At 41.1% G+C, this 16,396-nt stretch overlaps 1 protein-coding gene across 1 annotated transcript in view; it reads left to right on the forward strand.

The window, feature by feature from the left end:
* The window catches only part of prkaa2 (protein kinase, AMP-activated, alpha 2 catalytic subunit), a 14,493-nt gene extending 1,442 nt beyond the window's left edge, over positions 1–13,051 (forward strand). Inside the window, exons 2-10 of the mRNA XM_061078800.1 lie at positions 1,249–1,390; positions 2,698–2,791; positions 3,249–3,393; positions 4,329–4,416; positions 5,102–5,326; positions 6,024–6,186; positions 7,508–7,846; positions 7,934–8,060; positions 9,111–13,051. Coding sequence (XP_060934783.1) covers positions 1,249–1,390; positions 2,698–2,791; positions 3,249–3,393; positions 4,329–4,416; positions 5,102–5,326; positions 6,024–6,186; positions 7,508–7,846; positions 7,934–8,060; positions 9,111–9,361 — 1,574 coding nt within the window. The 3' untranslated portion in view covers positions 9,362–13,051. The remainder of the gene's footprint in view (positions 1–1,248; positions 1,391–2,697; positions 2,792–3,248; positions 3,394–4,328; positions 4,417–5,101; positions 5,327–6,023; positions 6,187–7,507; positions 7,847–7,933; positions 8,061–9,110) is intronic.
* The last annotated feature ends 3,345 nt before the right edge of the window (positions 13,052–16,396 follow it).

Here is a 16,396-nt window from a genome sequence, read left to right on the forward strand (position 1 = left end):
TGAACCTGCGGAGCGCTGCACCCCCCCCCCCCCCCCCCCCCCCAACGGCAAACACGCCACCGGACCTGCACATCTCAGGAGGGAGGGGGCAGCGAGAGAGAGTGAGAGAGAGTGAGAGAGTGAGAGAGAGAGAGAGGGGGGTGCGCCGTGGGTAGAGGCGTGCGACGCCAACCTCCGCCAACCTCCGCTGCTCAAGTAACGAGCCAGTTTTGAGAATGTATTGAAAATGCGCGCTCACATGTCTGCCTCCACTCGCTCATCATTGTCGAGTCCTCCTCGCTCGTCTCCCGGCGCACCTGCTGCTGCTGGGCTGGTGAACCCGGCACCACATAGGTCCGTCAGTTTGGCACATTTAGCAGCCTCCACCTCCAGAGACTTCAGCTTTTTTTCCCGATGCTTCTCAGCGCCACCCGGGCGTTTTTTTACTCTTATTATCCATTAAGTTAAGTTTCTGTCTCAGCAGCAGCCAGTCCCGCGACCCCCCCCCCCCGCCAATGCCATGAGGTCCCGCCCCCCCCCCCCGCCCCCGGTTTGTGATGTGATTGACAGCACTGTCGGGGCTCTCTGAGCCTGTCAGCCCATGATTGATTGACAATGACAAACAATAGACCAATAATATGTGTCGATGCTGGCAACACACTGCTAGCCCTCTGTAGCCAATTGGCCGGCCCAATTGGAGGGAATTTAGAGAGGAAGAAGAGAAAAAAAACAAAACAACAACATAGCGGACCAGACCGGCCCACATTGGGTCAACGGCCCACCGGGATTATGCCCGGTATGCCAGATGGCCAGTCCACCCCTGCATGTATTTAATGGTGGTCAAGCTGTGATTGGGGTTTGGCAGCTCCAATAACAACTGAACAACAGAGCAACAGCACTCTGCACAATGACATGGTTACAATGGAGCCAAAACCTCAAGCCCGTTTCAAAAAACTTCACAAATAACAAAACACAGTAATAAAACATGGGAGATAACGTAAAACAAATGAAAATACAGCCATTAAAGAATGTAAACACTTAACATGTGACACAGATTTGAACCTGACCTCCCATTACAATAAAAATAAGGATAATTAGGTGAAATCAACTGCCATATTTCCTCAGGCAGGTTGTTAAATTAAACTTTTACCGTTTACTCCACCTCTCTGCCTCTTTGCATTGTGTCCATCTGCCTGTATAAGGTTGTATGTGTTTTCTTTTTCATCTGTGAATACAGCTACTTCATATCTGTGTTTTCATTGTTTTTAGTTGGAGAGCACCAGTTGACAGGCCATAAAGTGGCTGTAAAGATCCTAAACAGACAGAGGATCCGCAGTCTCGATGTCGTGGGGAAGATCAAACGAGAGATCCAGAATCTCAAACTGTTCCGACACCCACACATCATCAAGCTGTAAGTGGAGAAAGACAACGTGTCCTTCTATCAGAGTTATGATTCTCAGTACTAGCAGGATAAATAGAGAGACTAGAATGTCACTCAGAAGAGTGTATACCACTGCCAAGGCCCAACAGTCCCCTTATGAAACTAAGTTTAAATTCACTGGATCCATATTTTTATTTGGATCTCCGCCACAAACTCATAAAAATTTGTATCTTTACCCAAATTTAATGGTAGCACTAGCAACACATCTTTCCTTTAAACTGATGGTAATCCGTCACTAGTGTCTACATAATCCTGCTAACTAACTAACAGACAAACAAACGCAGATGGAAACAAATCCTCCTTGGCGGAAGTAATGGCTTAGATCTGATAGATTAGTGGCTGTCGTTTCGTGGGCCTTTAGCTGTGTTGTGTTCTCTCTGTGTTGTGGCATGCTTTGCTTGTTGCTGTTTGTTTACTCCAGCTGCACTGTACTGAGCATGCCCACTGGGCTCCCAGGAGGTACACCACACAAACAGACCAATACACACACACACAATCACTAACAGGCTGGAAGTAGATAAAGAAATCTGTTCTGGTCAGTACATATCTCCAGTTATGATTTGCTGAAAATTGTTGTAATTCCTGCATGGGTAAATCCCCATTTTCATCCAGGTGTCACAGCCTCTTGTGCATTTTTCTTTTAGCTTGTCTTCTTTCTTTCTTTCTCCTTCTGTCTCCTTGGCCTTTTTCTCGCCTTGTCAGTCCACCTCTCTCTGTCTCCTCTCAACAATTTCTGCGTTATTTTTAGGCCAGGGTTATGGTTAGTCCACAGTCACACTGTAAGCTATGGCAGATATGTGAGCTCTCAGGTCATGAGCTTGAGTGCTGCGGACCACTCTGCCACAGACAAACACATTCATAAACACAACTGTATATATTTGAGCTACACACACCGTGCCTCAGGGAGCCTTAGGCATGAAGGCGGAACTGAGAAAAGTCCACTTTTGATGTATTGGCTTTGTTTGTAAAACCATGAAATGAATTGAGGAATGAAGTTGATTGTGATGAAGAGTAAAGTCTCCCACGAGCAACCATTCATGAGATTCTGCTTTATAATATATATCTGACCTTTTATGAAAGTAATACCTACACTCAGCAGCCATACATCACAGCTCAGCCTCACCTCTCTGTTTTTTTTGTTCCTGTGCATTAAGGCTGTGCAGAATTTAAAGTAAATAAGACATGGCCTATTATGATTACTTTTTGGTTAATACATACATACTTGGTAGTTAATGTACTATAATTCCATGTCAATCTATTGTATGTTTGTGTTGTAGGTACCAGGTAATAAGTACACCCACAGATTTCTTCATGGTTATGGAGTATGTGTCTGGAGGGGAGCTGTTTGACTACATCTGCAAACATGGACGGGTAAGACATTTAATCTTTATGTGGCTCATTTGAGTTCCCATCTACTGTAAGCTCTCGCATCAGAAATAATTAGTTCAAAAATCTCACCAAAATCAACAATGCACTTCCTAGGGCCATTAACACTACACATGTCAAGTGTGAAACTGATAGGATGAACAGTTCCCAGGATACGTGAGCCACAAACAGACAGAGATTTCTGGAATTAGTCGATATATCATATTAATAATCCCACTTGAACATGACGTGGTCCCTGAGCCTTTGAAACTTCCTGACCAAGCCCACACATTATAAACTAGTTCCAAACAGGACAGCACATGACTTGATTATCCACCATTCTTTCCACACCTGTTTCATGTTTCACTCTTTCATTTATACAAGTAGCGACACATGAACTTCTTTTTCTATTACATTCCCATTAAAGCAGTCCAGTCATGTCTGTTCATATTGAATCTTTCAGGTTGAAGACACAGAAGCTCGTCGTCTTTTCCAGCAGATTATCTCAGGTGTGGACTACTGCCACAGGCACATGGTGGTCCACAGAGACCTCAAACCTGAGAACGTCCTGCTGGATGCCAGCAAGAACGCCAAGATTGCAGACTTTGGTAAGATTCCATTACACACACAGTTATAGCCGGAGGGAGGGAGGGATAAAAAATTGGCTCGGAAGGAGCTGAGGATTGTTTGGGAATTTAATAAAAGAGAGAGCGTAACAGAACATAAGTGAATATGTTCGGGGGGAATAAGAAACAGAAAGAGAGATTTTTGGCAGAGATAATTGGAATTAACCAAGTTAATTGGAGTCTTATTAGAGCCAAGTGACTCATCATAATTATACAATTATTTATACCCTTGGAAAATAGTGTGAAATTACCATCAAGCACCTGCTAACCTTATTTTTAGATAAGAATTAATCTCCTATCGGTTGCAGTATGATTGTTCTAGCTGATTGGTTAAGAGACCGTGCCTCTCCATGAAAGAGAGCAATATTTTCAAAAACTCACAAGGGTCCTTGTGCTCAGCAGGGTGTGTGTGGGGTGGAGAGAGCTCCCCTAGCAACGGCCAGGTCTCATATCAAGTCTGGCAAGAAGCCTTGAGGCCCAGTGTCATCTGATAGGGAGGGAATCGTTTGGGTGCGGTGGGAGTGTACACCAGGAGAAGTGTTTTGGCTGAGAGCAGCAGACACTGGTGAGCAGAGAGAGGGAGTGTTTAGGGAACAGGGATGAAAGATAAAGAGAAGGTCAGCACAGCACAGAGTTTCTGGCGTTCATCATTTGGCAGGCAGAGAGAGGCTCATCCAATTAGATGAGCTTTGTGTTCAGAGCTTACAGTCTTGGCGCAAAGGAGGATCAAGATATCAGCTGTGTCCACAGTGTATAACTCTTACCCCCCCCTGTGGCGGGCAGTGCTCCGTTTAACCTGTGTGTATCAAAGGATCAATAGCAATAATATAATAGAGGATTGTTTCTTTAGAGCGTGTTACTGTCAGAGGGAAGTCACAAAGGTGTTAATATGTGTTTATCTCATGGTCGGCCAATAGGTCTGTCAAACATGATGTCAGATGGAGAGTTTTTAAGGACAAGCTGTGGGTCACCCAACTATGCTGCTCCAGAGGTCATCTCCGGAAGGTGCGTGCGTGTATATGTTTGTGTGTAATCACACATATGATCAACGCCACTATGATAATCAAACTGCACCTAATGATTATTTTCTTTTATTAAATTAAAAACGTGAAAAAATGTCCATTGCAATTTTGTCCAAGAGCCTCAGTCCTAAAAACAACAAAAATTATGAAATACCTATTTAAAATGTTTGGCTTTTTCTCACTTTGTTTGCTGATTATTTTGATCAAGTAATTGATTAATCCACTAATTCTTTCTGCTCTAATCACAATAAACGATGTCAAGACGACACAATTATTGATATGGCTTTAGGACCAAAATAGGTTTGGCCTATTGGACAGAAAACAACCTTTGTGGATACAGGTGAAAGTAATGTTTACATGAAGTTTTACTTGAATTGTAAAACAATTGTAAAGATGATTTATTCAGTATTTTTGTGCATTGTGTACATTTATATATATGAGCTTCTTTACTTCCTTTGTTTGTGAATTTTATACGTGTTGTATAAACAATGACTGTTTTTATAGATCCACTAGTTATGCATGTTTCACTAGATGAGTTTTGGTTGTTGACAAATAGATGAATGGAAATATCGGGTCAAGCGGCATCTTATCTTCATATTTATTACAAATACATTATAAATATGAATAACCAATGTCTAAATAACCTGTCACACCCTCTCATCGGTCAGGCTCTATGCAGGCCCAGAGGTGGACATCTGGAGCTCCGGAGTGATCCTGTACGCCCTGCTCTGTGGAACTCTGCCCTTTGACGATGATCATGTTCCCACGCTGTTTAAGAAGATCAGAGGAGGTGTCTTCTACATCCCAGAGTACCTGACACGCCCTGTGGCTTCGCTGCTGAAGCACATGTTACAGGTTGACCCCCTGAAGAGAGCCACCATCAAAGACATCAGGTAATCACTTCATTCTGTCAGATCAAGTGACTTTTATCCTCCACAGGATGTTTTTGCAATTACAGTCTTTTTTAATAATTTGTGACAGGTTCATTTATTATCGTCAATGCCTACAATCTGTCAGCACTGTCAGATGATTGGTTGTCGTTTCTATGATGTGTGTTACTTTGCTTACATCACATTTAGTGATTTACATGTAGAATACATTTTTTAACCGATAACCAACACTTGTTAACTTATTATTAACCATTAACCGACAAGATTAAAATGTGGCCTTGTTGGCCTAGTGATTGTCAAAACATTCATATTTCCAAGTTGTCCAAAGACATTTTAACAGATTGATTAATACATTTAATTTGTCAAAATTCGTATTGTTGCCTAAAGGTTGAGGGTAATGATTTACACCCCTAATCGCATTAATCTTTTCAAAATAATTTAGATTGAGGAATGACTTATTTGAATTATTTGCAATAGCTCCTTCTTTTATCTCACTGGTGTTAATGGTCCCTTATCCAAACAGTTGGTACACAAACAGACTATTGTGTTTAAACTAAGTTTTAATCAAAGTTTAAATGCCATATACTGTGATATTTAGAATTATAAAATCGTAATTGGTTTGGTTTCATAGTTAAGCACGATCATTTGTACTTTTGTCTTATTGTACTTTGCATTGAGTGATGATCCTATCCTCTGTCAGGGAAGATGAATGGTTTAAGCAGGACCTGCCAGGCTACCTGTTCCCTGAAGACCCTTCATATGACTCCACAGTCCTGGATGAGGAGGCCGTCAGAGAAGTGTGTGAGAAGTTTGAATGCACTGAGTCTGAGGCTGTGTCCAGCCTTTACAGCGGAGATCCACAGGTACACTTGAGTGTTTTCTCTGTTGTATGATGTTGTAATATTTACAAGAGTTTGTAGTTGTAGATATAATATAGGTTTTTATATAGCTTCATTCAGAGCTTTGGGGTCACAGTAAAACAGTGTTCAAGGATCGGTTTGGAGATTTTCAAGTCGATATCAATATGCCCTTATATAGTTGAGAATAGTGGACAGCTCTCCGGCATAAAAATACACTCCAGAGTTTGGCTGCAGCTCATTTGAGACTTCCGTTGTCCCACTAAGCGAAATAAAGTTGAGCTGTCAAATTAAGAGTCTGTTTAAGATCATTTCCCCACTTTTTGTTTCCCTGGATGGTAGTTGGATCCCAGCTGAGCTACATTGAAAAAGCGGTAGTGGGGATAGTTACAGCAATGAAGACCTAATCTCAATTTATCCATTATCCATTATCTATACTGCTTATTACTCTTTTATGGGCTGTAGGTGGCCTTTGGTCAGTCTCCATCTGACTTTAGAATCACCCAGGACAGGTTGTCAGCCCATAATATCAATGCAATTTTATTTAATAGTGCCAAACCACAAAATACAGGTGCGTCAATATTGTTTTGAAACAGACTTGAAAAACTCTGAATCTATCCTGTAAGCTATTGTCTAATTAGAAATAATGCAGAATCTACTGTGAGTGTCACGTTAAGACTCATTTTTGAGGCCTTTATATGCAAACCGTTTTTCAAATGATATAAGAGTCACTGCCCTCATACTTCCAATCATCCTTTGGCGTTGACATGCGTATAGTGCTTGCAATACATCCACTAGAGGACAGTGCAGAGTCAAGAGCCTTGTGAGGTGGTGATAAAGGCACCTGATGGAAGGTAACGTCTTTAGATGCCTGTAATTCCTTAGCAATTTGCAAAGTCTCCCATCAAAAAGTTCCGCCATTGCTGACATTTTTTCTTTTTGTCCAATGGTCATCTCACCTGCACTATTTGCTACACTGCCCCCCCCCCCCCCTATCATTTCCAGTTGTACTGTTCTGTTCTGTAAGCCATATCTGTAAGCTTCCAGAGGACATTTATGCAGAATACAGACAAAAGGCTGTTTTTATATATGCATCTAACGTTGAGCATGAATGAACCATTGCCATAACTACCTCACTCTTCTGTTTATTGATACAAACCACTGCTGTTAAGACAGTGTTCCCATCTGACATCAAGCTCACCTTGTGCTTTTACTGATTGTCCTGTGTAGAGAGTTAGGCTTCATTAATCTGATGGGGTGTCCCTGGCTTCAGTGAATTATCTCTTCAGTCTTCTCTCTAATTCCTTTCCTCCCTCTCTCCCCCCAGGATCAACTAGCAGTGGCCTATCACCTCATCATAGACAACCGGCGCATCATGACACAGGCCAGCGAGTTCTACTTGGCCTCCAGTCCTCCCCAGGGTTCCTTTATAGAGGAGGGCATGCCGTTGCCCCCTGGTATGAAACCCCACCCAGAGAGGATGCCTCCGCTCCTGGCTGACAGCCCTAAGTCTCGTTGTCCTCTGGATGCTCTCAACACTACCCGACCAAAACCTCTGGCAGTCAAGAAGGCCAAGTGGCACCTCGGTATCAGAAGTCAGAGTAGACCATATGATATCATGGCTGAAGTTTACAGGGCTATGAAACAACTTAACTTTGACTGGAAGGTAAACCATTCTTACACATACACAGTTGTGAAATGTTCACAAATTTTTCGCTTTACAAACTAGATGCTCTGTTATTTTGTGTGGAAGGTGGTGAACCCATATCATCTGCGAGTGAGGAGAAAGAATCCAGTGACGGGCAACCTGGTGAAAATGAGTCTGCAGCTCTACCAGGTGGACAACAGATCCTACCTCCTCGACTTCAAGAGCATAGATGGTCAGTGACAGACAGATTATTTTTATGTTTATTCAATCCGAATATAGAATTGATACATACACCGCTGCAGTTGAAATGGAAATTTGCAGGCATGAGTTTCAAAGCTGCTTAGCTTCAAAAGAGACACTGCTAGAACTATGTGATCATACCACGCTGATGGATTTAGCAGCATTTTGAGCCCTGCTGCAAACTGCATCAGCAGGTATTGTGTGTGGTTAGCACCACATGCTGGAGGCAAGACTCTTCGAACAGGGTCGATGCAGATTCCAAGACGACTGCTGAAGGGAGATTGCAGAGACGGCTGGTAAAGAATAGGCATTCAGCAGGGAACTATGAAAAAACCTCTGCGATTTGTTTATTAAGGAGAAAACACACAAAAACCTGGGGATATCCTGGAGGAAACATGCAAAAACCCCTTTGAGTGTGTTTATTTTTCTTGGCCTTTTACCTGTGGTGTTTTTTTGTTTTTTTTTAGCAGTGACACCTTAGGCCTTAAGCCTAATGGTGCCAGTCTCTGTACAAACATTCTTCACAGGGTTTGGTCATGAGAGGTGTAGCTTGGAGAAAAAACAGTATTTGATGTTGAAGGAAGTAATTTGCAATCTACTATTGGGGAAAAATGTTGTTTGCCAGCCTTTGGTTTGAGCTTCGTCCATCATGTCCTGGTTCTTCTCCCTAGAGGTGGAAAATGAGATAAGCAGTTAGCTTGAAGAGAGAGACAGAGCTGAGAATACGTACAGTCTCAGAGAACCACCAGCATGGGGAAATTTGAAATTAAAACTGATTTTAGAAGAAAATTGTTTTCAATATATTCATATATATGTTGAGTGTAAGTACATTTGTAATCTCAGTAACTGTTTCAGTTACTGAGATTACAAACACTCAACATGAAGGTTATCTTCACAGCTAAAATACAAATTCAGAACACATTATTCAAATTCACTCTGAGTTCCTTACTTCATGATTAAGTGTATGTATTAACTAAAACATAAAACTCATGAACCGGCCCCTCTGTTGAATGCTGATGCTGTTTTCCTCCACTACCCCCAGATGACATCATCGAGGCGTCGGGCTTCAAGTCCGGTTCATCCACTCCACAGAGGTCGGGCTCCACAGCCGGTCTCCACAGACCCAGACTGAGCATCGACTCAGCCAGCCCTGCCATCGATCTGACCCAGCTCAGCTCCTCTCTCCCAGGATCCCTGTCGGGTAGCTCCCCTCTTCTCACCCCACGTCAGGGATCACACACCATGGACTTCTTCGAAATGTGTGCCAGTCTGATCACCTCACTGGCACGCTGAGGCCCGGTGAATCCTAACCTTTCTGTAATATGGATGTCAGTGGGGTTTTAAGCCATTTGCAGATGTGGGATGTAGAGAGTGTAGCAGTGTGTGGTGGCTTCCCTTTTCTGTCTCCTCTCAACCTCTGTTCCACTTGTGTTTGACAAAGAGAGAGAGAGAGAAGAAGGAGGATGCCGTCAACAGAAAGGCAGATTATTATAAAAAAAATATTTTTTGAAACAGTCCTTGGGTACGAATCTTGGTGTTTAAACATCAGCTGATCCTGGGGACTGCCGAAAGCCAACAAAGTGAGTGATAGTTGATGGTCGTAGTTCACAGCAGTGTTGGCGTCAGCAAAGGTCAAGTTCACTGTCACTCCTCTTACAAATCCCATAAAACTAGTATCAACTGCTGAAAATGACACTAAACATGTGTCTTGGCGATTGTTACCAAATCTAAAAAGTAGATTTCAGTTGATTTTGGCTTTTGTTTTCCATCTAAATTATATTTATATTATATCATATTACGTAGCTGAAAAGGTTGATAAAAGTATATACCAAAAATTTGACTTTATAAATCAGAAAGAAGATTATTATATAGGTATGAGATCCATATATATTTTTTAGAGTTTGTTTTTAGCAACTGTAGTTCTGTTATTTAAGCACTGCGCTGACATAGAGGTTTATCCAGATTTTAGTTTGTGGGTGAATAATGAACCTAGAGAGCTGGCAGATTAATAGAATGACTATATGTTACATGGAACTGACTGTAGGTTGCATTTGGTGCGGCAGACAGACACACACCATCTCACACAAGTTTTCACTACCACTGAATTATATTTCTATAGTTAAATTATATCTTTGAATTGCGGTTCAAAGATTCCTATCACTCAGATTCATTCCCAAATGATTATTATCATTGCATACATTAAATAATTGTCACACACAGACTCCTTAACACGAATTGAGACGAGCGTACCGCCTCTGAGTCCAAACTGTACATGAGTAAGTACAGAGGGGATGTTGATAGAGTGGGCGGCAAAGGTCATGGTGATAAATCCATGTGAGATGTGTGTGTCTGCTGCAAGACAGCATCAAGCCACAGAAACCTTTTCTCCAGTTGCCTTAAAGAACGCAACACAGTGGTTCTTTACATATGTATACAGAGAGTGTGTGTATGAGCCAGTGTGTGTGATGCAGATCAGATGGGTGAGTGTCCCGTTTTCTGACTGACCTGGTGTGTTAGTTTGGAGGACCCTCACAGTGGGTTATGAGCTCAGTGGAGCAGGTGAAGGAAAGTGTGAGTCTGAGAACAAAGAGCTGAGAAGCAGAAACACGATACTCCGGTGTTCTGACACTGTGGGAGCTGTTACCTGTGTGTGTGTGTGTGTGTGTTTGTTTGTTCTGTTCAGCTGTTGTCGTCTTTTCAGGCTGCCCTTAAACACTCATTTGTCGAGGCCAGCCGTTTGCATCACATACTTTGTGCGTTACTGTATAAGTTGGTTTGTGGTTCTACATATTGACAAACGTCACAGTGTTATTACTTTTATAAATGTTCTGCATTTGCCTGTCAGTCATACCAGAATAGTGTAGTCTGCTGTTGCTGTCACTGGATCACTTCTGACAGAATGTAAAGTGGAAGCTGAAGGCTGCTCACACTTATCCTCCTCTGTCTGTCAGGGCTGTGCGATATCTCAGTGTAGGTCATTTCATTTCCAGATAATGTCAAATATCAAAACTACATAACATTATATCTGTATATGTTATTGAGAAGTTTATGTAAAGTTGCCAAATGTAAAAGCAGATTTCTTATGACATTACTTTTCGTCTTGGCATTGTGTACTTTGGGACGAGTGTTGGCACCAACTCACAAAGCTCATGTGTTTATTTATTTGCAAATGTCAAGCTGCCAGGAGCTGTTCCCCATTTTCACCTTTGCCATATTATCTGTTTGTCTATTGCAACTACTCCCGTGGTGTTTGGAGTGTGTTGTGTGGAGCGGGGTGCTGTATTATTAGCAAAGTACAGTTTCCGGGTGTGTACTAGACTTCTCTTACCAGAGCCACATTTATGAGACAGGAATAGCATCCTGTATTAGATACAAGTTCCTCCTTTATTTTTTGGTTGTCAAAGTCCTTTGTCCTGTTTGTTATTACCCCGTTGGGTGTCTTGGTCACTCTCTTCCTCCTTTTTGGGTTGTCCTCATGTAAGTGCCCTGCCTACCATGAAGAGCATCACAGCACAATTGATATTCTGTCACCTCATGATATATTTTGTCATGTCGCACAGCCCTGCCGAGTGGGTTCTCTTGGTTGGTGGTGTTTGATGGAGAGTTCTGGACTGATGCAGTTCTACTGTTCTCAGTTTAATACAGAGGAGGAAGAGTTAGTATCTAATTTGCTTTAGACTGGTGTCATTAAAAATATGAAAGGGAAATGTAATGGTGTTGATAAGTTAGAAAATAAATAAAAACATGAATAAATCCAGAACAATACTACGTAAATGAAGTAATACATTCTGAAATAATTTAAGATCCTACTTAACCTCAGGTCACTATTATAAAATGTTATTTATCATTGTTAGTTTCATAGACTGGAAGTATGTGATGTGGCTAAAAAGGCAAGGACCAGGGAAAACAGGATTTCTACTTTAATGAAGTTAATGTGGAATAGCAATGAAATAACATTTCATAATGATGGGTTGAGGTTTTGTTATTAAATTATTCTAGTGTATAATATTTCATTTATATTTTGTGTATTAATTCATGATTATTTATTTCTTATTTGTTATAGGTGAAATTGATATCAGCCACCAAACAGTCAAGAGATTTAGATGTTTGCCTTATGAGAGCAACATGAAGATTTGGGGTTGAAACGGTGAAAGTCCCAGTATGTGTTACGCTGCTCAAACCCTTTATTACAACATCCTGTGGTTGTGTGTAGAGTTGTCCACTGTGCGCGACAACACACATACCACTGAGTGCACTTTGATGTCAGAGAGAGAAAGATACATGCAATACACGCACATGCAAACAGACACACACATAAACACACACATACAAACACTAATTCATGTCCTTCAGTTAAACTTCTCTGTTACACTTTATTACTGTGTCTTAATGACTTGTCCTGAGCTACTCTGGTCTCATCAGGATCATAATGCATCCACTCCTCATGATACTGCTGCTCATGACAACACTGATCCATGAAATGCAATATCCAGGAGAAGTTGTGGTCCGGATTTAAAAACTCCTCTGATGTAACCAGTATTCACTGTCAGTAAAAAGTACTGTAGTACTGCAGCATTTCAACTGTATGCAACTCTTAGTGGCATGTTCGTCATATAAACTCTACTGTGTGTTTAGAGCTGCAATCACATGCCAGAGGACCTAATCAAATACACACTTTCTGTGTCGTACCAAAGTGAAGGTTTGTCAGTCTCTGTCTATCTGTGGTGGGGTTCTGATTAGTGTAACTGTAAGTACCTCTGTCTGTCTGTCTGTGTGTGTGTGTGTGTGTGTGTTGACACACTGGTTATTTTGAAAGAACGTGTACAAGGGTGTGTCTCTGCACGTGTGTGTGTGTGTGTGAGAGAGAGAATGTGTCTCTGTGTCTGATTGGGGTTTTGATTTATCTTGTTATGCACTGCATGATATTGCTGTTATGATTTGCACTTTAATGAGTATTTATTAAAAAACAATAAACAAACATAATTTCTTGAGGTTTTTGTCTATTTGGAAAACACAGATAAACACATGACAGATGGTTATTTTTGTGTATGTTCCACAGACAGATGTCAACAACAATGTCTTACATGAACATGACCTCAGGTGATCATCAGTACTTTACTTCCTCCTCTGTAACACTTACTCTTCATCTTGAGGGAAAATCCAAAAAAATAGGCGGCACATAAAAGTGGCACCTGCCCGACATCAGCTCCATAAAAAGAAAAGACGATAAAGTTACACGTGATGTTTCCCTCCAGATGGTTCAACCATGAACACTTTATAGTAATTCTTTAGTTGTATAATTGAGATTATACTCCGTGTTGTTTACTGGTACATAATTCAAGATCATTTTTATATGAACCTGACATGTTGAACCATTTAAATACATGACAAGTTACTTAAATCCTCCACAGTTTATTGACAAATAATGAGAGTAAATACAATTACAAAGTAAAAGAATTTGTCCATATACAAAAAAAAGCATAAAGATATAAACACTTTCAATTAAATATTGAATGTGTTCCTAAAAGCTGTGTTATTCTGTTGAGTCTGAACCAGGAGGGCACTCGGAGAGCGCACACCCCCACTGAGGCTATCCCCCATTTAACCAAGGTAAAAACTGGATGTATCCATTTATCTGGATCTGCCCTAACATTGAATGGGTTCTCTCTTGGCTCATGTCCCACCTCTCCACACAATTTCATGGAAATCGGTTCTGTAGTTATTGTGTCATCCTGCTAAAAAATCAACAAACAAAGAAATGCTGATAAAAGCATTGCCTTGGTGGAGGTAACTAATGAAAACTGTTCATGTCACTCGCGGGATTGAATTATTGCTAAAGACCAAACCTCACAAGACTAAGATCAGTATTCAGACAATGCTAAGTCGTTAGGTTCTTTGGACTGAGCTCGACCCTAAACTGTGGATTATTACTTTCACGAGGAACAACCTGGCAGAGGAAGGACTAATGATTATTAAACATGTTTTTTTACTGCAGAAGACCTATATGTAACAGTGTCTTGACATAAAAAAATACACTAGTGTGAGAAAAATCTACTTTTGTTACAACACTAAAAATAGATTTGGCTTTTCAGGTTATAATAGGAAAAGTTTATAATCTTCCCTCAAGGAGCCTCCAGTGTCACAGTATCCAGAAAACATGTATGTGTGAGTGTGTGTGTGTGTGAGTGTGTGTGTGTGTGTGTGTGTTTGTGTGTGAGTGTGTGTCTGCAACAGTTTGTAGCTCCTTGTTTGGGATCAGCTCGATCCTTGAGTCACTCCGAGGCCGCAGCCTCACATACTGTCCCTCAGTGGTTTCACACCAAGTGCCTCAGAGAACAGAAACAGCACGGGAAGATTTCCAGCTGCTGAGAGTCACTTCCTGTTCCTCTTGTAAATCGTCACACTGATCCATGCACATGGTCGTCAGATAAATTAAGTCATATAGTCGAGATGATGAAGTCCCTGTCACAGCATTAGTAGACTGACACGGGTCACAGCGTGAAGAAAAGCATCACGGACAAATCCTGGCTCTTCTGTCTGCTTTGTGTTTCTGTGACAAACAGAAATAAACTCGATGTCAGCATGTGAAACACACAGTGATGGACAGAGAGGAGTCTGGGGGATTGACTCTTACCGTGTCTGGGGATTACTCCCTGGAAAAATCAGCATACAGGTCAGGAGGAGGTAAAATGATCGAATCAGGATCAAAAGCTACTTCTGCTGTTGCAGTGGCATCGGGCCTGTGGAAAACAGATTAGAAAATAAATCCTCTTTTCCTCTTCCACCTTCTTTTCTCCTGTGTTCTGGTGCTGTATGTGAAACATTGTACCAACTGTGACCCCCTCATGTCACTATCTTAAAGTTAAAGCACATGACTGAAAATGACCAACGCATTCTGCAGAGTCACCTCCTGGTCGTACAGGATGTGCATTCTTTCACCTGTCCGTCTCCTTCTCTCAATCACAAAAAGAAAACAACTCTCGCTTTTCATGCTCAGCAACCCCTTCCAGTCTTAAAAAGGAAGGAGGCCTGTTTGTCTGCAATGTCGACATGTTCCGCATTTCTCTCTGTTTGGGTGTTTTCAGCTCTACTTACAGCTCCACTGCTTCTTGCTTCACGAGGACACGACCTGGAATCGAAAGTGTTTTTTCGAGTCACATGCTTCAGAAATGGTAAATGACTTTTTCAGTGACTGGACTAATGCGACAAAGAATTTACAATACATTATTTAACAGGAATAATCATCTTGCCCACAATTATTCATATTCAAAGAAGACTGTCGGCCCCAAATTAAATTACTTCAATTGGTTTGTTCAACTTAGTTATTAGAGAAATATATTAACACAATTTGTAACTTTAATTTAAAAACCTTAATTTATTTATATTTGACAAATTTTGCTTCCCCCCCCCCCCCCCGCCCCCCCATTATTAACTGTCTTTTTTCCAACATAGACTGTGTATTTTTGTCCTTGGAGAATTTCTCACTTACTTGTATCCACCACACTGTTACTGTGAAAAAAGAAGGAAAAGCAAGAATCAAAACCCCATTTGTGTTTGTGGATGTTTGTGTGTGTGTGCATCCACAGGTGTGTATTAGTGCATGACACCTACCTGGAAGCTGGCTCCACAGGTTTGGGTGAATGGGAAACCGTGGCTAACTCCTGAAGTGCTTCTTGTCTTGCTCTGATAAAAAGACAAATACACATGTAAACCATGTATCTACACATGTTGTATATGTGTAAGTGTGAGAGGGAAACAGGGGACTCACTCGACATGGGAGCTTTCTTCACTGATGTCACTGTGACTGTGCTGGTGGACGACATTAAGATCCTGGTGTCCTATGAAAATAAATAAGCAACACACACAGATAATACCATTATAATTTCTAAAATGAGACACTTTCACATTCAATTAGAAACAACAATGACACTTAAACCAGGTACTGTCTGCTGAAGTCACCAACCCTTAACATTACACTGATAATTAACATCTTCCTGTTTACACAACCAATCTGTCCATCAATGTGTTTCATGGTGATAAGTCAGTATTTAAAGTAATTATACAGAAGGTCTGCAGAGTTTAGAATGGAGAAGTATCACAACATCAGTAGCTTTAAGTTGATGCTTTGCCGTGGTTGTTGTGGGGATACAAATGGAAAGTGTAATGTTGCCCAGTGGTTCAGTTTGTCAGCTTCTGTCTTTAAATTCCAAGTAGATATATTTAGTTTTTGATCAAACATAACAATAATCTCAGAACGTTTTTTGTAGCCACATGCTTTACAAATGATAAATGGCTTTTTCAGTGACTGAACTAATGCAATAAAGAATT

The sequence above is a fragment of the Limanda limanda genome, chromosome 9 (genome assembly GCF_963576545.1).
Source record: "Limanda limanda chromosome 9, fLimLim1.1, whole genome shotgun sequence".
NCBI lineage: Eukaryota > Metazoa > Chordata > Actinopteri > Pleuronectiformes > Pleuronectidae > Limanda > Limanda limanda.